Consider the following 23,286-nt stretch of genomic DNA (forward strand, 5'->3'; position numbering starts at 1 on the left):
TGCCTCCAAATCTGATTGGTCTATTCGAAGACGCTTCTGACGAGCTGTTAAAGGATACGCCAATCCCCCACGCCATTGGCTATGCGCGCCCTATCCCTGCGCATTGGTTTGGTCTGTGCTATCTGGAATCCTTGGGACGTCCATTGACGTTGATATTTAAAATGGTCTGTAGGTAAGCGTTATGGTTAGGTAAAAGGGTAGGGACGTCCCAAGGATCCCAGATAGCAATGTTTGGTGCTTCTGCGTCATCAGAAGCAGTCTCACGCATGCGTCTCTGTGAGCTTAAGCGGTCGAAGTGTCAGCAGCTAGGTACAGGCAGCGGCAAAAGAAAACCAGCTCCAGTCCAGTGCTAGCCCCGACCACCGCAAGGACACAGGGCACATGAACAGTAGAATGGCTGCGTCTTCGAGCAGGGTAATGCTGGGGCCACTCGTTGCTGCCATTGACCAGGGTACGAGCTCGACGAGGTTCCTGGTGAGTTACAACCCCCCGCAGTCGCATTGAATGGTTCTTCTTGCCTAACGGTGAATGTCCTTTAAATAACCTAATAAGACACCCGGTTGATTTCGTTATAACTCTCCGATTAGCTTTTTTAATGTAACCTATATAGCCGTACACTATTCTAGTCCTGCCGACGGAATGTTTGTGCTTTCTACAGATTTGTTGTTTAGTAATCGTTCATTCATGCATGAACACGCAGGACTCTAGTGGGACTAACTAAGGGACAGTTAACTCAGTAATTTAGTCAATTAGCTAGGAAAATTGTCTTCCTCTTGGATGTCATTTCGGCTTGTAAATTCTGCAAGGGTGGTTGGTGTCCAATCTCGGTTGTTACAGCCATTCGGCCTAAATCTCCAAATGGCTGGTGTGGTTGCAGGCTCTTTCTCCAGCAGAAATACTTGATTAAACACTAAGCACATGAACCTGATAGCTGGAGTGAAAGCCTGAACACACACACACACACACACACACACACACACACACACACCCTTTGTTGATAGGACTATCCTGTTCTAATGTGTAGCCACCATAGAAATGCTGAGTCTGTAATTCATTAATTGTGCAGACCAGCACATCCTCCAGTGCCTGAAGTTTGTGTAACAGTAGGCTTGGAGGGACTCTCTCCCTCACTCTGTCCCAGTCCTCCCCCTGCTGCTATTCCCCTATGGCATCTTCTTACCCCACATTGAAACCAGCTGTTGTGTCCTACGGAAGCCAGTTTGGACCAGAATGGACAGGTTGACTGACGGGTCACCCCTAAAATCTCAAAATGTTTCACTAGCCCTCTGAAGGGAAGGCAGGAAAGGAGGGGTGTGTGTGTGTGTGTGTGTGTGTGTGAAAGCTAACAAGGACACTATTTGATTTGTTAAAGAGCTATCTGTGTTATTGTTGTCACATTTCCTGGAGAGGTGTCTGCTGTTGAGGATACTACTGTGATGGGGCATGGAGCTGTCTGTCTTCTCTCCTCTCCCACAACTGATACATCATAACTCTGTGTGCTGTCTCTCCTGTTGTTGTCCGTCTCTCCTGTTGTCAGTCTCTCCTGTCGTCGTCCGTCTCTCCTGTTTTCATCTGTGTTGTCATGAGTTGTTTTTCAGTTCCACTCTGCGGTTTAGGTAGCAGAGATGCTTTGGTCCAGATGTTCACTCCTGTTCTCTCTTCTCATCCCCAGGTGTTCAATGCTAAAACAGCTGAGCTCCTCAGTCACCACCAGGTTGAGATCAACCAGAGTTTCCCCAAGGAAGGGTCGGTACATGCAGCCGTGTTGCCTCTACAAATCCCCTATTAGTTCCATTCAAACTGGATGACCTGTAACCTCTGAGGTCTATTAACCTCTGACCTTTAACCCTCTGTTTAGGTGGGTGGAGGAGGATCCCAAAGAGATCCTGCAGTCTGTGTACGAGTGTATGGAGAGAACCTGTGAGAAACTCACCCAGCTCAATATTGACATCTCCAACATCAAAGGTAAAACACACACACACACCACATACTGAACACACCCATGCAAACGCTTCCTCATATTACAGACTGTCACTTTCACTCACCAAACGTGAACCTTTCTAGCCATTGGAGTGACCAATCAGAGAGAGACCACGTTGGTTTGGGACAAAGAGACAGGTGAACCCCTCTACAATGCTATCGGTGAGATATGAATATATGCCTGTGTTCACATCTCTTTCCTCATGACCTATAAAGCCATCATCTAAGGCCTGGAAGGATTTTAAAGACCCAGGTTGTGTTGGTTGTGTGCAGTGTGGCTGGACCTGCGGACTCAGTCGACCGCGGAGCGTCTGATCAACAAGACACCTGGGAGAAACAAGAACCATTTGAAGGTGAGACGCCGGGGAACACAGACTGCAGACAGTTATGTTTTATCAGGCCTAGTTTACCCGGACGTCAAAGGCAAATGTCCAAGAAACAATCCAACTATCTGAAGTACAACAAAAGAATAAGCTCAGTTCTACCTCTCTGAGGTATGTGTTATAATTGTCCCCCCTCTCTGCTCAGCACAAGACTGGTCTCCCAATCAGTACGTACTTCAGTGCTGTGAAGCTTCGCTGGCTGATGGATAATGTGGACGAGGTCGCTGAGGCAGTCCTGACACACAGAGCCATGTTCGGCACCGTGGACTCCTGGCTCATCTGGGTAGGAGGGACACACCTCTTTAGATGGGGTTTATGATGTCTGTGTGTGAGTGGTAAGGATAGGAAAGGCCCACCATGGCCTTGTTTACTCCAAGACAAGTTGTCCTCTGTGTTTCTGACTAGATCTTACATGTGTCCAGTATTGTCTGTGCCCCCCCCCCCACAGTGTCTGACAGGTGTCTGTGTTTGCCCCCCCACAGTGTCTGACAGGTGTCTGTGTTTGCCCCCTCCCACAGTGTCTGACAGGGGGGAAGAGTGGGGGAGTCCACTGCACAGACGTGACCAACGCCAGCAGGACCATGCTGTTTAACATCCACACCCTGGACTGGGACCCAGAGCTTTGCAAGTAGGTGAACGTCCAGTACATAGTGTACTCCCTCATACATGTCCATTCAGTGAGACAAACCATATCTTCTGTGTATTTACAGTTGTTCCTGTTTTTGACACGTTCTTTCAGGTATTTTGATATTCCAATGGAGATTCTCCCAAAAGTGAGGAGTTCCTCAGAAATCTATGGCTTAATGGTAAGTCCCCATTGTCTTTGTGAATGTCTGTGGGTTGGGAGAAGGTGAATAATGAAGTGTTGCTCTGTCTATTCAACATGCTTATGATTATTATATAACAACCTGTGCTTAGCTGTACTTCTATCCAATCATAAGCATTTATGAATCACATTCGTAGGGCATTTAGTCTGTTTTTCATAGTCTGTACTTGTTTGAGGTGTTGTCACAAGCATTCTTTTGTGTGTGTCCCTGTTGTCTATAGAAAATATGTTCTAGCCTGGTGAGTATTGGGGTCCACATCGATGTCCTCATCACTGTTATTGCTCTGTCAGAATGTGATCCCCAGTCATCTTGCTTCTGTGTCAGTGATTGAACCATCCAAAGGTGCATTTCCAAGCCATTGAGAAGACAACGGTCAGATGTGTTGAGCAAGACTTTTGAAGGCTTTGAGACAAGTATATTTATTTTTAGGGAGTTACGCCTCACCCTAAATGTACTTATATTGATTTCCCCCCCCCCCCCTTTATTGTAAAGCATTTTAAAAGTTTGGGTGAAACGGATGTTCATGGTACACACAATATATATATTACACACACAAGAGTATGTGGACACCCCTTCAAATGGGTGGAATTGGCTATTTCAGCCACATCCGTTGCTGACAGGTGTATAAAATTGAGCACACAGCCATGCAATCTCCATAGACAAACATTGGCAGTAGAATGACCTTACTGAAGAGCTCAGTGACCTTCAACGTGGCACTGTCATAGGATGCCACCTTTCCAACAAGTCAGTTCATCAAATTTCTGCCCTGGTCAACTGTAAGTGCTGTTAGGCCACACAAGCTCACAGAACGGGACTCTCGAGTGCTGAAGCGCGTAGCGTGTAAAAATTGTCTGTCCTCGGTTGCAACACTCACTACTGAGATCCTAACTGCCTCTGGACGCAACGTCCACACAATAACTGTTTATTGGGAGCTCCATGAAATGGGTTTCCATGGCCGAGCAGCCACACACAAGCTTAAGATCACCATGCACAATACCAAGCGTCTGCTGGAGTGGTGTAAAGCTCGCCACCATTGGACTCTGGAGCAGTGGAAACGTGTGAATCACGCTTCACCATCTGGCAGTCTGACGGATGAATCTGGGTTTGGTGGATGCCAGGAGAACTCTACCTACCCCAATAGGCAGGGTAGCTTAGTGGTTAGAGCGTTGGACTAGTAACCGGAAGGTTGCAAGTTCAAAACAAACCCCTGAGCTGACACGGTACAAATCTGTCGTTCTGCCCCTGAACAGGCAGTTAACCCACTGTTCCTAGGCCATCATTGAAAATAAGAATTGGTTCTTAACTGACTTGCCTGGTTAAATAAAGGTAAAAATAAATAGTGCACACTATAAAGTTTGGAGGAGGAATAATGTTCTGGGGCTGTTTTCATGGGTCGCGCTATGACCCCTAGTTCCAGTGAAGGGAAATCTTAACGCTACAGAATACAATGATATTCTAGACTATTCTGTACTTCCAACTTCGTGGAAACAGTTTGAAGGCCCTTTCCTGTTTCAGCATGACAATGCCCCCATGCACAAAGCGAGGTCCATACAGAAATGGTTTGTCAAGATCGGTGTTGGGGAACTTGACTGTCCTGCACAGAGCCCTGACTTTAACCCCATCAAACACCTTTGGGATGAATTGGACCGCCGACTGCGTGCTAGTCCTAATCGCTCAACATCAGAGTCCGACCTCACTAATGCTCTTGTGGCTGAATTGGGGGGGACCATCGACCACCAACTCCATATCAATAGCCATGGTTTTGGAATGAGATGTTAGATGAGCAGGTGTCCACATGCTTTTGTAGTGTATTTGTAGAACACATCTTGAGTAGTCCGGTCCGACTGAAACAGACACAGACATCCACCAAACCTTTCTGGATCAGATTGGAAATGTACTGGATGGGTTTGTGCTTCCTGCTCCTGTCGTGGCATGCCGCTCCGCTACTGTGGATGATGCCGCCCTACACCTTACTGCAATGTCCCACACCTTACCCAGGTGTTCACGTGGCCTGCTGACTACTTCCTATCTGGCTGCTCCTCATCCTGTTGACATGTTTCTACAAGCTGTTATGTAAATCTCTTCACTCTTCCACTCAGTTCCATTTCGGTCGTCTCCGTTCCATTTCGATCCCTAGCCCCTGTTGGTGATTGAGGGTTAAGTGATTGAGGGTTATAGTGAGTTCAATGAGAGTGAAGATATTTGACTTGTGTGCCTTAAACCATTTGTCTCCAAGACAACCTGTCTCCTTCATGCTCTTTGATTGGCTGCATCGAGAACTTCTGTTGGCTATAGCACTGTACTGTAGAGTAAAACACTTCTACAGTCTGTCTGTACACAAGCAACACTTCTACAGTCTGTCTGTACACAAGCAACACTTCTACAGTCTGTCTGTACACAAGCAACACTTCTACAGCAGCTTGAAACATCAAACTGACATGGCGTTTCATACAGGGAAGAGTCTCTTTCTTTGCTGGGTCTTGTGGTAACAGAGTTGGCCAGAATTTTACGCTGTGAAGCTGGTTCATTTTTCTAACAGGTTTTTGTTTCTTTGACAGAAATCGGGCTCTCTTAGTGGCATACCCATCTCAGGGGTAGGTTTTGAAACATCCTGTCTTACTCTGTTCAAGGTCTCTTATTACATTTCCTGATGTTATGAGGAGTAATTGGCACCTGTTCCCACCTATCTGAACAGTCTTTGTTTACAGTGTCTTGGGGACCAATCGGCTGCTCTTGTTGGACAGATGTGCTTTCAGGAAGGGCAGGCCAAAAACACGTAAGACTTCTCTCCATAAGGTTTTCATAGCTGGTGATAGAACCATATCTTTGGGATGTACTGTAAGATAGTTTTGAGATGTTTTGCTGTGACAAATGTCAGTGACCAGGTCTGATTATCTTTCAGATATGGAACTGGCTGCTTTCTACTCAGAAACACTGGAGCCAAGGTGATTTTTCTTCCAAATCATCTTTTAAAAAAACTAAAAACTCATTTAAGATGTGGAACATTCATCTGTGACATCACTCAGCCTAGACAGGCATTTGCCTGTCTCTTGAAAGATCTAACTGTTATCTCTTGCAGCCTGTCATGTCGGACCATGGCCTACTAACCACGGTGGCCTACAAACTAGGTCGAGACAAACCTGCCTGCTACGCGCTAGAGGTAGGCATGGATCATAGATTAAACTTGTACTGCACTATTATGCATTCATATCTGACCTGATCGGTCTGTTGTCAGTTCTATTTTCTGATTGGTCCTTAATTCCCCTACTGGTCTATGATTGGTCGTTGCCAGGGCTCAGTGGCCATAGCGGGGGCTGTGGTTCGCTGGCTGAAGGACAACCTGGGGATCATTCAGACTTCCACAGAGCTGGGTAAGGGGAAGTCCTTCACAACACTAGTAGAGGGGTGTGTTCCAGAACACCTCATGAGAACTCTCTCTCTCGTCTCCATAACTCTCGTCTCCATACCTCTTGTCCCCATACCTCTCCTCCTCGTTTCCTTTATCCTCAGAGAAACTGGCGGCTTCAGTGGGCACGTCGTACGGTTGTTACTTTGTCCCGGCGTTCTCTGGTCTGTATGCTCCCTACTGGGAGCCCAGTGCACGAGGGTGAGTACTAGTCTTTAAATGAGCCCATTCTCTTTCCCTTACATTTGGTAAAGAAGGAACGTTAAATCAAGAAGTGTAAAATATCTCGCTCTCATACACAGGATAATCTGTGGTCTGACTCAGTTCACTAACAAGAGTCACCTGGCCTTCGCTGCATTGGAAGCTGTCTGTTTCCAGACTCGAGAGATCCTGGATGCGATGAACCAGGACAGTGGCATCCCTCTGACCCAGCTCCAGGTGGACGGGGGCATGACCTCCAACAGACTACTGATGCAGCTGCAAGCTGATATACTCTGCATCCCCGTTGGTAAGACTCTCTCTCTCTGTTTCTTTGACTCTATAAGTCTGTCTTTTGCTCGCTCTCTCTTTCACACAAACTATGTTTATGTTAATATCCACAATGATGAGGAAGAATGTGTTTGTAGTGAAGCCCTCCATGCCTGAGACCACTGCCCTGGGGGCGGCCATGGCTGCGGGGGCAGCAGAGGGGGTCAGTGTCTGGAGCCTGCGTCCTGAGGACCTCAGTGAGGTCACCTCTGAGAAGTTTGAGCCACAAATCAACCCTGAAGGTAAGGGACATGTAAAGCACTGTTACCTTATTTCAAAGTAGCCACCCTTTGCCCCAATGACAGCTTTGCACACTCTTGGCTTTTTTATCAACCAGCTTCACCTGGAATGCTTTTCCAACTTGAAGGAGATCCCGCATATGCTGAGCACTTGTTGGCTGCTTTTCCTCATCACTCGTCCAAACCATCTCAATTAGGTTGAGGTCGGGTGATTGTGGAGGCCAAGTCATCTAATGCAGCACTCATCACTCTCCTTCTAGCCCTTACACAGCCTGGAGGTGTGTTGGGTCATTGTCCTGTTGAAAAACAAATGATAGTCCCACTAAGCGCAAACCAGATGGGATGGCGTATCGCTGTTGAATGCTGTGGTAACCATGCTGGTTGTGTGCCTTGAATTCTAAATAAATCACGGTGTCAGCAGCAAAGCACCATCGCACCTCCTCCTCCATGCTTTACGGTGGGAACAACACATGTGGAGATCATCTGTTAACCTATTTTGCGTCTCACAAAGACATGGCAGTTTGAACCAAAAATCTCACATTTGGACTCATCAGACCAAAGCACAGATTTCCACCAGTCTAATGTCCATTGCTTGTGTTTCTTGGCCCAAGCAAGTCTCTTCTTCTTAGTGGTGTCCTTTAGTAGTGGTTTCTTCGCAGCAATTTGATCATGAAGGCCTGATTCACGCAGTCTCCTCTGAACTGTTGATGTCTGTTACTTGAACTCTGAAGCATTTATTTGGGCTGCAATCTGAGGTGCAGTTAACTCTAATGAATTTATCCTCTGCAGCAGAGGTAACTCTGGGTCTTTCTTTCCTGTGGCGTTCCTCATGAGAGCCAATTTCATCATAGCGCTTGATGTGTTTTTGTGACTGCACTTGAAGAAACTTTCAAAGTTCTTTAAATGTTCTGGATTGACTGACCTTCATGCCATAAAGTAATGATTTAACCTTTATTTGACTAGGCAAGTCAGTTAAGAGCAAATTCTTATTTATAATGACTGCCTAGCTCGGCCAAACCCAGGCGATGCTGGGCCAATTGTTCACCACCCTATGGTACTCCCAATCACAGCCGGTTGTGATAGAGCCTGGAATCGAACCAGGGTCTGTAGTGACTCCTCAAGCACTGAGATGCAGTGCCTTAGACCACTGAGCCACTCGGGAGCCCTGTGATGGACTGTTTCTCATATTTGAGCTGTTCTTGCCATAATATGGACTTGATCTTTTACCAAATAGGTCTATCTTCTGTATACCACATCTACCTTATCACAACACAACTGATTTGCTCAAACGCATTAAGGAGGAAAACAATCCACAAATGTACTTTAACAAGGCACACCTGTTAATTGAAATGCATTCCAGGTGACTACCTCATGAAGCTGGTTGAGATAATGCAAAGCTGTCATCAAGGCAAAGGGTGGCTTCTTGGAAGAATCTCAAATATATTTTGATTTGTTTAACACTTTTTAATGGTTTGTTTTGTTAACTACATAATTCCATATGTGTTATTTCATAGTTTTGATGTCTTCACTATTCTACACTTTAGAAAATAGTTCAATCCTGGAATGAGTAGGTGTGTCCAAGGTTTTGACTGGTACTGTAGGTCAAAAGTATTTGTCTCAATTCTGGAGGTAAGGGACACCACTGTTACCTTAATGCTAGCAGTTCCTGTTTGTTTGAACACAGACATGGGTCAAAGTATTTCTGTCTCGCTATCAACCCTTGAGGTAAGGGACATGTAAAGCCCTGTTACCTTATCTCATTGCTAGCTGTTCCTATTTGTTTGAACACAGACATGGGTAAATATATCTGTCTGTCTCTCTGTCTCTCTATGAACCCTGGAGGTCAGGGAGCCTATGGTAAGGACAATATACATGAACCCAGCAAACTGCCAAATGTTTGCTGTTGTGCCCATGTGAATAAATGGGATGATGTATTTATTTCTGTCTTGCTCTCTCTCGTGTTCTGTAGAGAGTGAGTTTCGATATGCTCGCTGGAAGAAGGCTGTACAGAGAGCCATGAACTGGGAAACCACTGAACCCATCTCTAATGGAAATGGTAGGGACTGTTCTCCACTTCAATACTGACGGGTTTAATGTATGCTGCTCCATAATAGCACCGTGTATAACAACCAGGGACAGTTAGACTGAACAGTGGCGCACCTAATGAATACAGTGACAGACTGGGTGGCTGTTCCAATTCCTAAAAAAAGTCAACTTCTAAACTGAAGAAAAAGTCCAAGACATTGTAATCTAGAGTGGCAATGTTGTTGTTGAGCTGTAGCCTGGTCCCAGGCCTGTTTGTGCTGTCTTGCCAACTCTTATGGTCATCATCACGCCAATAACCGTAGGAGTTGGCAAGACAGTAGAAATAAAGGGATCTTGGAACAGGCTGGTTAAGCTGTACCCAGAGGTGGTAATTCTGTGTCCTGCTGTTTCTCTCTCTCTCTCTCTCTCTCCTGTCTGGCTTGAATTGGACCTGGGTTTGGACATCGTCCAGGTGAAACTAGTATCTTCAGTAGTGTCCCACTGGGCTTTTACATTCTGGGTAGCATGTTAATGTTAATTGGAGCAAAATACATCGCAGGTCAGTGTCCGCTTTAGTGTGGATGTGCTAACAGTGCATGAGAGAGGAAGTGTGTGTGAAACATGTACATGTACTTTGTATGAACAAGGATGAATGAATTTGACTGAACTGTGTGTGTGTGTGTGTGTGTGTGTGTGTGTGTACTCTATCATACAGACTAGCTTTTAGTTGATCTGAGGGATAAAGTGGTGTGTTGAAGTGTGTTTGTGGTTAATCTGTATCCTTTGCTCTAACTCTTGTCCTAACAAAGTTAGACTGACTAGCTAGTTCTCCCAACCTGCTGCTACTGCAACAATCGCATACTTCACCTGATCGTTTCTCCTGCAGTAACACCTTAGCACCTGCTAGCTCTTCCTTCCAAGACTTAGCGATACTACCAGCTTGCATCAATTGCATGACATTACCCTGTAGTTTCAATCCCTGGCATTTATAGCAAAACATCCCCTCCTATGTGGTCTGGTGGTATTAAACTCTCTCTGTTTTTGTTTTTACCCAGGCCACAAGTAGACTGTGGCCCGTGATGCATTGCAGTGGATCAGAAGGGGCGGGTCCAGGAAAGGACACATCCTGCTATTCTTCAGTTTTCCCGGACCACTCCCTCCCCGTACCTTTGGTTGAATGGCCAAAACAAACGTTCCATGTCAGCGCTCCAATCCAACCGTTACCTGGGAACCCAACTGTTGGCCTGGAGCCCAGTGGCTGATGGGAACTGTAGTGTGGAATGGACCCAGTAATGAATAAATCTGGTGTTTAGGAATGATGTTGCTCTACATCCTAATGGACATTGCTCTTGTGTGACTGAGTGACTGTGGGGTGGTGAATATGGGATGGGTTGTGTATGCAATATCTATCCATGTCATTTTTGGTTCCTTGTTTTTTTTGGTCAACGATCAGTTTGTCGAAGGATATTCACTAATGTAGTGCTATTCACGGAACACAACTCTTCCTCATCTAATACAAAAACACAATCTGTCAATTGTAACATTGCCCTGCTGTCACTGTCACACATTCCTCACTTCACTGTTGTGCTTGAACGAGTTCTCCCAACGTTATCTTGGGTTCTGAACGAGTTCTCCCAACGTTATCTTGGAAAGGTAGCCTGACGTTGGTAAGGGCCTCACAATGAACTGCAATGTGGGTTTCTGGAGCACGTCAGATTTTGTTCTGGGTTTGTGTAGTATGTAAATGGTCTGAGAGATGAACCTTTTCTAACCCTGTTTGGTTGAACCCACTGCCTGGAGAGCAGAACTTGAATCTCGTGGCCCCAAGAAATGTTAATGCAGGGTTATTGTAAAGGACTAGTCTGTGGTTACTTTCAAGTTGCCATGTTTATAGACAGACTGGTTAAGGATGTAGTTGCCCATATGCACTGATTTGGGGGTGGTTAGTGTTCCCCTCTTATGGAGGACTGGGGTAAGCTGATCCTAGATCTGTGCTCTGGGGCAACTTCTCTAAGTGAGAGTTTGTCCCATATGGTACAATGTTCTCTATGTAGAGTATAACCTTCGACTGGGACGCAGCCTGAGTAAGGGACCCATTGTATAGGATTTAATGTACCAAAAATAAATGTCTATGGCAACTGAATACTACTGTAAATTTGGCCAATGAATGCCTTGTCCAGAGTAAGCATTTTAAACACAGTAAGTAAAATAGATATGAAAGGTTTCAGGTTGGAAGACAGACTTAAGGCTGGATTCAATCCATATCTTGGAAGATCTGCATTACAGCTGGTTGAGATTTAAAGGCGATGTTTGAAGACTGTTCACGGAATACGATGACTCAATCACTAAATGCCTTGATACAGATTGAATCCAGCAAGGCAACACAATTCTTGCTTCTGCCTAGTCTGACTACTGATTTGAGTCTTCATATTAAAAGGAAGTCAAATGGAGACCAGTAGTGTTCTTAAAGGAACGTTCAAGCCACTCGAGGGTTTCTATTGTCATCAGGTATGATTATGCATCTAGCTGACCCTGTACTGTGGACATGTATATTTCTCATGTGGTGTTTGAGATGAACAACCAGTTGTCCAAATGTCAGCCTGTACAGATCTGCATATCAGGGTGAGGAAAATGACATTCAACTTCTAATACAGCTGATGATTTTGAAATTAACATTTGAATGAAAAGGAAATAAAATTGTTTATTTTAGTATCACTTGTAATTCTATAAGATGACAAATATAGAACTGATACTTGGTATCCAAAATAATATTGCGGTCCTTAACTGTATACATTTTCCCCATCACTATTTAAATCACAGGAGCTGGTGGTGATCCAGGTAACGTAACAACTATTCATCAGTCATTTTTCAAACGGTTTACTACAACAACAACAAAAACATGTTTATATCTATTGTAAATAAACAGATTTTCACTAGCACAGGTTAATCCTTTGTGGTCTGCCACAGTCCTTCTCCTTTGGCCTATTAGTGGCCATCTTAATTTCCCAGAAGGCACTGGGAGAGGCCTTGTGTGATGAGGTCAGTGTCTCTTGGCTACATTCCGATGTTCATCCTAGCATACTACAGTACTTAAAATGCTTGCCCAATACATTGCTTCATTGGAATGTAGCAGTGGTATGCTAGTGTGGATATTGGAACAGAACCTTGTTGAAGCTGCATCACTGTACTCTTGAGTGGCTTCCTCTCCTTGTCTCCTTTCCTTTATCAGTGGTTAGCTGTAGAAGAACTGCAGTGGGTCTGCTTCATACCAGTCAATGGTTATTCAGGTCAGAGTGGATGAAGGGAAGTCCACCACTCAAGAGGTTGTGGGCTGCATCCTACATGAGCATGTCTGTCTCCTCCAGAGAGGCCTCGCTCATCACCTCAGAGTCCTCGCTCTCATCCTTGTCACAGAGAGCGTCCCCCGCTGTCCTCTTCACACCCTTCTGCTTGGACAGGGCGACTGCGTAGCGGATGGTGTACATGTTCCAGTCACAACTGCACAGGACAGAGACAAATGAACATGACCACATTCCACACTGTTACAGGACACAGAGACAAATGAACACGACCACATTCCACACTGTTACAGGACACAGACAAATGAACACGACCACATTCCACACTGTTACAGGACAGAGAGACAAACGAACACGACCACATTCCACACTGTTACAGGACACAGACAAATGAACACGACCACATTCCACACTGTTACAGGACAGAGAGACAAACGAACACGACCACATTCCACACTGTTACAGGACACAGAGACAAATGAACACATTCCACACTGTTACAGGACAGAGAGACAAATGAACACGACCCCATTCCACACTGTTACAGGACACAGAGACAAATGAACACGACCACATTCCACACTGTTACAGGACACAGACAAATGAACACATTCCACACTGTTACAGAACACAGAGACAAATGAACACGACCACATTCCACACTTACAGGACAGAGAGACAAATGAACACGACCACATTCCACACTGTTACAGGACACAGACAAATGAACACATTCCACACTGTTACAGGACAGAGAGAAACGAACACGACCACATTCCACACTGTTACAGGACACAGAGACAAATGAACACGACCCCATTCCACACTGTTACAGGACACAGAGACAAATGAACACGACCACATTCCACACTGTTACAGGACACAGAGACAAATGAACACGACCACATTCCACACTGTTACAGGACACAGAGACGAATGAACACATTCCACACTGTTACAGGACACAGAGACGAATGAACACATTCCACACTGTTACAGGACACAGAGACGAATGAACACATTCCACACTGTTACAGGACACAGAGACAAATGAACACATTCCACACTGTTACAGGACACAGAGACAAATGAACACATTCCACACTGTTACAGGACACAGAGACAAATGAACACGACCCCATTCCACACTGTTACAGGACACAGAGACAAATGAACACGACCCCATTCCACACTGTTACAGGACACAGAGACAAATGAACACGACCCCATTCCACACTGTTACAGGACACAGAGACAAATGAACACGACCACATTCCACACTGTTACAGGACACAGAGACAAATGAACACGACCACATTCCACACTGTTACAGGACACAGAGACAAATGAACACGACCACATTCCACACTGTTACAGGACACAGAGACAAATGAACACGACCACATTCCACACTGTTACAGGACACAGAGACAAATGAACACGACCACATTCCACACTGTTACAGGACACAGAGACAAATGAACACATTCCACACTGTTACAGGACACAGAGACAAATGAACACATTCCACACTGTTACAGGACACAGACAAATGAACACATTCCACACTGTTACAGGACAGAGAGACAAACGAACACGACCACATTCCACACTGTTTCAGGACACAGAGACAAACACGACCACATTCCACACTGTTGCAGGACACACACACAGATCTGTACCGAGACAAAACATAACTTTGTGAGAAAAGCAAAAAGTTAAAATAAGAGAGATGTGTAATATATTTGGACTTACAGTTTTGAGAGGTCCTCAAAGTGTTTTTGAATACTCTTCTGCAGTGACTGAATGGTGGGGAGAACAGCTCCAGACCTGATCAACACAAACCAGTGTTTAGCAGTCTGCCCTCTGCTGTGGCTTCACAATCCTTTAAATGACTCTACAAGATGGCATTTCTCCTCTCAGTAAATGGTCAACTGTTTTTGATACGGAAGAGAAGCCTGTTATTTCTATGGTGTGTTTGTGGCCAGCAGTACCCACCTGGTTTTGAGTTTCTGTCCATGCTGCGTGAGGAGAGACTGGGACCAGCTCAGGTAGAACTGCAGGTGACCACATCGCTCCAGGGCTGATGCTATGAAACCTAACAGTTTCTCTACATAGACGTCAGGCAGGGAGCCGCACACCACGGCGACTAAAACACACACACACAGGACATGCTGATGGCGTGTGACTACTACCATGATAATCTACTCGTCTGTGGTTACAAAAAACTAACTCTTACATCCTCCAATACCCAACCTCTCATTTTTACAAACAAGTAGAGATCGCAGCACTTTTTTACCAAAAATGTAAGTCACATCACACCTTTACGGAAACAGAAATGCCCATGAGCACTCACTCTGGTGGTGTGGCACGGCCTCCAGGACTTCTTGTGTGAGGGCGGTCTCGTTGAGGCGGAACGCCAGCACGATGGCTGCCGCCCACTTGGCCTGGCGCAGCTGTCGGCGGACGCTGGCGGGGGTCACGTCCAGGTCAAGGTCGTAGGGGTCAAATACCAGCGCCCCGTCCAGAGAGTAGGTTAGCAGACCCTCCGTGGAGGTAGCAGCCCAGCTACGACCTGAGAGAAGAGAGAGAGAGGTGGAGGGGATAGAGAAGAAGAGAGAGAGAGGTGGAGGGGAAAGAGAAGAAGAGAGAGAGAGGTGGAGGGGAAAGAGAAGAAGAGAGAGAGAGGTGGAGGGGAAAGAGAAGAAGAGAGAGAGAGGTGGAGGGGAAAGAGAAGAAGAGAGAGAGAGGTGGAGGGGAAAGAGAAGAAGAGAGAGAGAGGTGGAGGGGAAAGAGAAGAAGAGAGAGGGAGGTGGAGGGGAAAGAGAAGAAGAGAGAGAGAGGTGGAGGGGAAAGAGAAGAGAGGTGGAGGGGAAAGAGAAGCGTTGACTATATGGATATCCGTGGTACAGAACGATGCACCAGGTGGACTCTTCAGCAGAACCAGCTCAGATAGGACACTTGTAATCCTGATACTAACCAGTAGGAGAGAAGCGGAGAGAGCTCACTCTGATTTCAGGCTTGAAATGGCGAGAGCTCATGTCTCCTTTCCTAACCCCTGGCAGACTGAGCTCTACCCCGTCCCCATCGCCCACCCCCTCATCCACCAGCGCCAGACTCCCAAACTCTGTCATTTTCCTCCGGTCCAAGAACTCCTGTAGGAGATAGAAAACAGACGAGATCAATCTCACGCAACATCTGACTAGAAGACAGCTAGCCGCCATTCTACTAGCACAGTGTACTGTGTATATGCTCTGTAGGTGTACTGTATATATGCTCTGTAGGTGTACTGTATATATGCTCTGTAGGTGTACTGTATATATGCTCTGTAGGTGTACTGTATATATGCTCTGTAGGTGTACTGTATATATGCTCTGTAGGTGTACTGTATATATGCTCTGTAGGTGTACTGTATATATGCTCTGTAGGTGTACTGTATATATGCTCTGTAGGTGTACTGTATATATGCTCTGTAGGTGTACTGTATATATGCTCTGTAGGTGTACTGTATATATGCTCTGTAGGTATACTGTATATATGCTCTGTAGGTATACTGTGTATATGCTCTGTAGGTGTACTGTATATATGCTCTGTAGGTATACTGTGTATATGCTCTGTAGGTGTACTGTATATATGCTCTGTAGGTATACTGTGTATATGCCCTGTAGGTGTACTGTATATATGCTCTGTAGGTATACTCTATATATGCTCTGTAGGTGTACAGGTCAACCTGTGGTCACTATTGTACCTCCATGGCGTCCAGGGACAGGTTGCAGGAGATCTCAAACTTCTTCATGAGGATCTGTTCTCTGATGTTGTAGATGCAGACAAACTTGGACTGGCCTCCAGCCAGGATGGACTCCCCGTCTGCAGAGTAGCACAGCGATGTGAAGGACCTGGAATACACAGTATGGGTGGCCACACTTAATGCCCGAAGGGAAACTATGAGGTAATTGCTAAGACGCTGCCAGGGAAATTAACTGTTGGTCCAATAACCAGAACCCTGGCAGAAACACACAGGTTATTCCACTCACTTGCCCTTGGCGGACTGTTTGGAGGTGATCTTCTCGGTCTCCTTGCGTCCCATCTTCAGGTCGTGGCGTCCGCTGACCGAGCCTGTCTGATTGGCTGACTGGGGGCTCCAGAAGGAGATCTCTCCGTCCAGCGTGGCCACGGCCAGCTCCTGACCATCCGGCCGGTACGACACCGCCAGGCCTGCACAACCAATCGGAGACAGAGACATTGATTCAGTGTTTCCCCAACTACCATTACTTCCGCTGAATCCCAAATCGTCTCTACACTCGGCCACACTACGACTAAGTGTCTGTCTGGAAACAACTAACAACTCTGGATTAGGAAAATTGCGAAGAAATGCTAATTTAGCAGGAAACTATCCCATTAACATGACTGTCAGTCAGAGAGCTGTGGAAGGGACTGAGGGGAGACTGAGGCAGGGCTTACCATCAGAGGTGAGACGGAGCGTCTCTTTGGTCTGCCAGCTGTCCATCATGTCCCAGAGGCGGACCGTTTTGTCCCATGATGCACTGGCCAGGATGGACTGCACCGGGCTGAAACACAGACAGCTCACCGGGCCCTCGTGGCCCCCCAGGACCTCTAGCAGGCGTCCAGTTTGCATGGACCAGATGAAGACCTCAAAGGAGTCCTGGGCCCCAGCGCTCACCAGGTCCCCGCTCGGGTCCACCGCCAGAGACGAGAACTGGGCCGGCCGCGGAGACGTGAACGTCCGGAAGTTACGGTACCTGTGTAGATACAGTAGTTCCAGACAATCAACTATCAGTATGAACCACTCATTAACCATAGAGCCTGTGTCTCTATGAAACCTTCCAGGTGGATGTGATTGAAATCAACTATCAGTATGAACCACTCATTAACCATAGAGCCTGTGTCTCTATGAAACCTTCCAGGTGGATGTGATTGAAATCACCTATCAGTATGAACCACTCATTAACCATAGAGCCTGTGTCTCTATGAAACCTTCCAGGTGGATGTGACTGAAATCAACTATCAGTATGAACCACTCATTAACCATAGAGCCTGTGTCTCTATGAAACCTTCCAGGTGGATGTGATTGAAATCACCTATCAGTATGAACCACTCATTAACCATAGAGCCTGTGTCTCTATGAAACCTTCCAGGTGGATGTGACTGAAATCACCTATCAGTATGAACCACTCATTAACCATAGAGCCTGTGTCTCTATGAAACCTTCCAGGTGGATGTGACTGAAATCAACTATCAGTATGAACCACTCATTAACCATAGAGCCTGTGTCTCTATGAAACCTTCCAGGTGGATGTGACTGAAAGGGGAAACATGTTTCTGGGAAGGTTTATATAATGTGGCATTGCTAGTTTGTTGTTGTTTTAATTGAAAGGGTGAGTAGGTGTGGTGTGTAGGCATGGTGTGGTGTGTAGGTGTGGTGTGTAGGCATGATGTGGTGTGTAGGTGCGGTGTGTAGGCATGGTGTGTAGGCATGGTGTGGTGTGTAGGTGTGGTGTGTAGGCGTGGTGTGGTGTGTAGTGTGTAGGTGTGGTGTGTAGGTGTGGTGTGTAGGTGTGGTGTGTAGGTGTGGTGTGTAGGCGTGGTGTGTAGGCGTGGTGTGTAGGCGTGGTGTGTGGGCGTGGTGTGTAGGCGTGGTGTGTAGGCGTGGTGTGTAGGCGTGGTGTGAAGCGACCTTCACCAGGTGTCTTCTCTTACCTGTGCAGGTCGAAGGCTCGGACCGTTCCATCCAGGGAGGCGCTGACGATGACAAAGCCTCTGGAGGTGAAGGTGACGTTAGTGACAGAGCTGGTGTGTTCTGTGAATGTGACGAAGCACAAGCCGCTGGTCATGTTCCACACTTTCACCTGAAACACAGAAAACCATCAGCATTCACATGCCTGTTTGAAAACACAGGAAAATCCTGCTGTTACCTAACCATAGAATCATTTGTGGGGTGGGGGGGGGGGGGAGTGGGGCTCCCGGCCAGGGTCACCATTTTCATGACCTTGGTATTCCAAAAATGTTGTATCATTCAGCCAACGTGGTTTGGCACAACAGAACAACTGAGATACAGCAGCTAACAGGCCATGGAGATAAACGTATAAGAACTCACTTTCCCATCATCCCCTCCTGTAGCGATGTACTGTCCGTCGGGGGAGTAAGCCAGGGCGGCCATGTTGTTGAAGTGTCCCTGCTGTTTGAACACGTAGGATTCACTCTGCCACTCCCACACCAGCAGCTGGCCCAGACCTGGACAACACACAAGGTAACATGTCACACAGGTAATTGATGATATTTTGTTCCTTTGTTAAACACTGCAAGTTTGCATGTGCTAGTTGGGTATGTTAATTGAGACACCATGAGACCATACCTGAGCAGCCAAAGCCTATCCAGTCGCCAGAGCTGTTCATTGACACTGTGGCAATCCTCTGGTCTGAGATACTGAGAGAACACATGAAAACATACAGGCTCAGTTATACAACAAAACCTAATTGTCCTAACAACTTATGATGAATGACACCCACGAGCAAGAACTGCAGACTTGGGGCCTGAATGAAACTGGTCATTGAGTGGTTCAACAGTCGAGGAGTTAGTGTGCGTGCGTGTGTCTGTGTGTATGACCCCTGACCTTAGGGAGTGGATGAGGTTGAACTCGGGCAGTTCGTGGAGATGGAAGATCCCCGAGGCGAACCCAGTCACCAGGATGTGTGTGGGCTTATGGAACGCTGCAGCCGTCAGGTTGTTGAAGTCACCCTCCTTGTTAAAGAAGTGTCTGATGGAGACCAACACAACAGGCAGCGTCCAATCAGAAACCAACCTCACATTGGTAACACTCAGTCGGCCCAAAACAAATGTAAGTATCATCAATGTTTATCTGTAAATGGCTTGGTAAGACTTGGTTAGACTCCTGGCCAGACAAACCGTCGGCAGTCTGCTGCTGTACCACAGATACTTCAACATGTTTGTGAGATGACATACTTGCTCCTCTGTTTGTATCTGACGTTCTTGGTTCCCTCCTTCTCCTTGGGTCTTTCTCCTTTCCCTCTGATCACCTCTCCTCTGGGCTCTTCCTCCTCTCCTTCTCCTCTCTCCTCCTCCTCTCCTCTCTCCGCTGGTAGCCTGGTCTTTCTCAGAACCAGCCCGTCCAGCTCCGTATCACTCTCCCACACACACAGCGTCCCGTCCTGGCTCACTGTGTACAACTGGAACACACACATATTCAGCAGGTCACTATGGAAACATGTACACACACACACACTTAAAGGGATACTTTGTGGTTTTGGCATGATAGCAGATACCCATACACTTCAAGTCATTGTGCTACCTCTAACGTCCTTCATACTAGACACAGAGACATAAACATGGTATCCACCAGTTTGTCAGACTCTGGGGAAGTAGACAAAGGACCTCGTCGACAACATCCCGAAGCATCCCTTTAACTCACATACGGTAAATGATGCACAAGCACACGCAGGTTCCAATCTGCAAACACACACAGGGCACAGAGAAACCCAGAACATGTTGGACACAGAGAAGGGCTGAGGGGGAAACCCGAGAGAGAACACTCACATCTAAACTGTCCTTCTCGAAGAAGCAGCCCACCATGATGTCCTTGTGTCCCCCCAGAGAGTAGTAGATGAGGTTGGACCAGCGCTCGGCTCCAAACACCCAGGTAGACATGTCTTTGCTGCCCACCACAAAGCACCTGCGTGGGGGAAACAGAGTTAAGGCAGGGGGTTTCTCTCTACTACTACCACCATTATATAAGGAAGGGTCACAACACAAAACTGTGTACTGGGGGATGCTAAACTCCAGTGGGGTAAGCAGTGTGGTCGGGGTAAGCAGTGTGGTCGGGGTAAGCAGTGTGGTCGGGGTAAGCAGTGTGGTCGGGGTAAGCAGTGTGGTCGGGGTAAGCAGTGTGGTCGGGGTAAGCAGTGTGGTCGGGGTAAGCAGTGTGGTCGGGGTAAGCAGTGTGGTCGGGGTAAGCAGTGTGGTCGGGGTAAGCAGTGTGGTCGGGGTAAGCAGTGTGGTCGGGGTAAGCAGTGTGGTCGGGGTAAGCAGTGTTAGCTGGTTTTCCATTGCCAGGTGACATGAAACCTGTTCTAGGTGGGCCAGTGACTTACTTGGAGTCGTCGGTCCAGTCGATGCAGGTGGTCTCATCGTAGGGTCCGTAGTAGCTCTTGTCCAAGACAAAGGCATTGAACTCCCGGTTCCTCCCGGGAGCGTGGTACATCAACGCTACATTCTCCTTGGTTACCACAAACTTCCTGAGGACCAGGAGAGAGTCACACCAACAGACATTAGGCTACATCAGCTGATGTAATGATGTAGCCATGCAGCGTGTGTCATGATGTGAGAGGGTCTGACCTGCCATCAGGAGAGAAGCGGATACTGGCCACAGGTTTGTGGAAGTGGAAGTGATGGAGAACAGCCCTTGTGATCAGGCTGATCAGCAACGCGGCTCCATCTTCATCCACCAGTATAGCCAGGTTCCCATCGGGGGAGAGGCCGACACAGGTGATGTTCTTGGCAGTGGACACTGGCAGTGTCTCTGACTTGTTGCTGTTAGAAAGAGAACGTGATCAGTTAGTCTGTTCTCCAAATGCAATAGGTTATAAATGTATTTTAATCAACACAGTCTTGTAAAGGAATCTAGCTAGCTATAACATGTAGCTAGTTAGCAGATAAAAGGAATCCTATAATCTGATGCCATCTTACTTTTTTAGATCAAAGACGGAGATGCGGTTTCCCACCGGACTTATCACAGAGTTGCCATCCTTAGAGAAACTCAGATTCCCACGACGATACACAGCTCCCAACAAATTGGAAAACTAGAGGCAGAAATGAGAAAGGTTAGCTAGCTAGCTAACTAACTAACCACTAAAGCTAGCAAGCAGATACAGACTACTAAGTGGTATCACTTACCCTGTAAGCAAACTTCATGTTGGTAGTTGTTCTCTATATTTGTTATTATTTAAATTGTCATAAACATCACAGAAAGAGTACATTCATTTATTTCAAGCATGCCACACATGTGTCGGCATGTTGACAGTAGTCATTTCCGTGTATAAAAGGGGCAATTTACGAGTTGTTAGGGAAATCTACAGAGCCCTCTAGCGTCGAGGAGGGTAAATGCACGTGAAAGTGAAAAGTTACAAATATTGTTTTGAGACCATACAAAACTCCTCATGGTGACTTTAATAAACTGGTATGTTACACAATTTAAATAGCCTCCTATATTGCCATATATATCCGTGGGAACCCCATAACCCTGAGTCATAAGCAAAGCTTTGGAGCTTTACATTGTGCAGACAGATAAACTTGTAAAGAATGTTAATCCAATTACAAAGGAGGTTAGATGGTGTTTACTCTTGACAGATTAACATATTAGGAACAAACACTAAACAATCAGCTCCCTGCAGACAAAGTGCACATTATTTACCTCCAGGATTGTTCTAGAACATTGATCATAAGATGGAATTGTGCACCAGAACTGAATGCAGTCTGCTGCATACACCAATCCTGTCTGTCCCAATAATTCATTCACAATAGATAGTCCCCAAATATCAGACAACAGACAGGGGGGGGGGACAGAGAGACAGAGAGACGGAGAGAGAGACAGAGACGGAGAGAGAGAGAGAGATACAGAGAGGGAGACGGAGACGGAGAGAGAGAGACAGACAGAGACAGAGAGAGAGACAGAGAGTGAGACGGAGAGAGAGAGAGTCAAAGAGAGTGACGGAGAGGGGGTGGGGGGGGGGGGCTACAGAACTGTCTGAGAAGAACCGTTTTCAAAGGAAGGATGGCATTCTGGTGGAATATTTTCCCGGAAGGAATGGAGCTGGAAGTGTTCTCTCATGTCATGCAGATCATTGATCGTATTGGGGATATCTTGTCATCAGAGCCCACCATAGAGCCCGAGCTTGATGGAGATGATGACGAGGATGATGAAGAAGAAACAGATTATAGCTGTGATGACAGTGAGGAAGACATGAGTGCAGCTAACACAGTAAAGGATGGTGAGGTGGTACAGGGAACATCATCATCATCACAACCACATACTGTAGGTCGCTGTTCTCTAAAGTGGGAATTAGTGTGGTGGTCACAGAGACAATCAATGATGACCCTTGTAATGGGGCCACCATGGCTGCTGCCAGCGATTCCATGGTACAAGAGAGAGGGACAGCAGGAACTACAGCCAAAAATCACAGTGGGATGTTTTAGTCACATCACTGGACAATGGTAGAGAGAGAGAGAGAGAGAGAGAGAGAGAGAGAGAGTTAGCAGTGGGACAGCCTGTGATGCAGAAGAGCCCCTAACAGAGCCCCAGTCACAGACGCTGCCCCCTAGGACTGGGACAGAGCTGCTCTGGTCCCCCCAGAGACCTCCAGAGCAACAGAGACAAACTTCTCATCTCGAACCAAAGCCTGGACCAAGCACACAGTGTGACCCAGAGACAGATCTTCACATAGAGCAAGGTGGGAAGCTCCTACAAGATATTTCAGTATGGTTGATGAGAACAGTTAGTCAGGGATGTGGTATGATTTTTGTACCTTGACATTATTGAATTGTGGAGAAGATACTCAGATAAACTCA

General features: G+C 46.6%; 2 protein-coding genes across 8 annotated transcripts; one reads left to right on the top strand and one right to left on the bottom strand.

Annotated features, from left to right (window-relative positions):
* The first annotated feature begins 160 nt into the window (after positions 1-160).
* Positions 161-12,097, top strand: LOC109878267 (glycerol kinase). 7 transcript variants are annotated; one of them, XM_031813517.1, is made up of 21 exons: positions 161-474; positions 1,673-1,746; positions 1,859-1,965; positions 2,065-2,142; positions 2,254-2,333; positions 2,509-2,646; positions 2,882-2,991; positions 3,103-3,169; positions 3,411-3,428; positions 5,749-5,784; positions 5,899-5,966; positions 6,093-6,135; positions 6,270-6,350; positions 6,483-6,561; positions 6,701-6,797; positions 6,899-7,104; positions 7,223-7,366; positions 9,206-9,220; positions 9,333-9,419; positions 9,861-9,947; positions 10,444-12,097. In XM_031813517.1, exons 1-21 carry the CDS (start codon positions 382-384, stop codon positions 10,452-10,454), a joined length of 1,719 nt encoding a protein of 572 aa, XP_031669377.1. In that variant the 5' UTR covers positions 161-381; the 3' UTR covers positions 10,455-12,097. The 7 variants fall into 7 exon arrangements, with proteins under 7 accessions (XP_031669377.1, XP_031669382.1, XP_031669379.1 ...); XM_031813522.1 differs by lacking the exon at positions 9,861-9,947; XM_031813519.1 differs by lacking the exon at positions 9,206-9,220.
* pwp2h (PWP2 small subunit processome component) lies at positions 12,070-21,771 on the bottom strand. Its single transcript, XM_031813516.1, has 18 exons — positions 21,616-21,771; positions 21,409-21,521; positions 21,058-21,252; positions 20,814-20,957; positions 20,260-20,395; positions 19,669-19,892; positions 19,319-19,462; positions 19,061-19,131; positions 18,803-18,939; positions 18,406-18,554; positions 17,149-17,447; positions 16,722-16,902; positions 16,436-16,583; positions 15,668-15,842; positions 15,044-15,262; positions 14,686-14,836; positions 14,443-14,517; positions 12,070-12,886 (listed from the first exon to the last, which is right to left on the bottom strand). Exons 1-18 carry the CDS (start codon positions 21,631-21,633, stop codon positions 12,727-12,729), a joined length of 2,739 nt encoding a protein of 912 aa, XP_031669376.1. The 5' UTR covers positions 21,634-21,771; the 3' UTR covers positions 12,070-12,726.
* Positions 21,772-23,286: the final 1,515 nt, after the last annotated feature.

The sequence above is a fragment of the Oncorhynchus kisutch genome, unplaced genomic scaffold, assembly GCF_002021735.2.
Source record: "Oncorhynchus kisutch isolate 150728-3 unplaced genomic scaffold, Okis_V2 Okis05a-Okis16b_hom, whole genome shotgun sequence".
Lineage (NCBI taxonomy): Eukaryota > Metazoa > Chordata > Actinopteri > Salmoniformes > Salmonidae > Oncorhynchus > Oncorhynchus kisutch.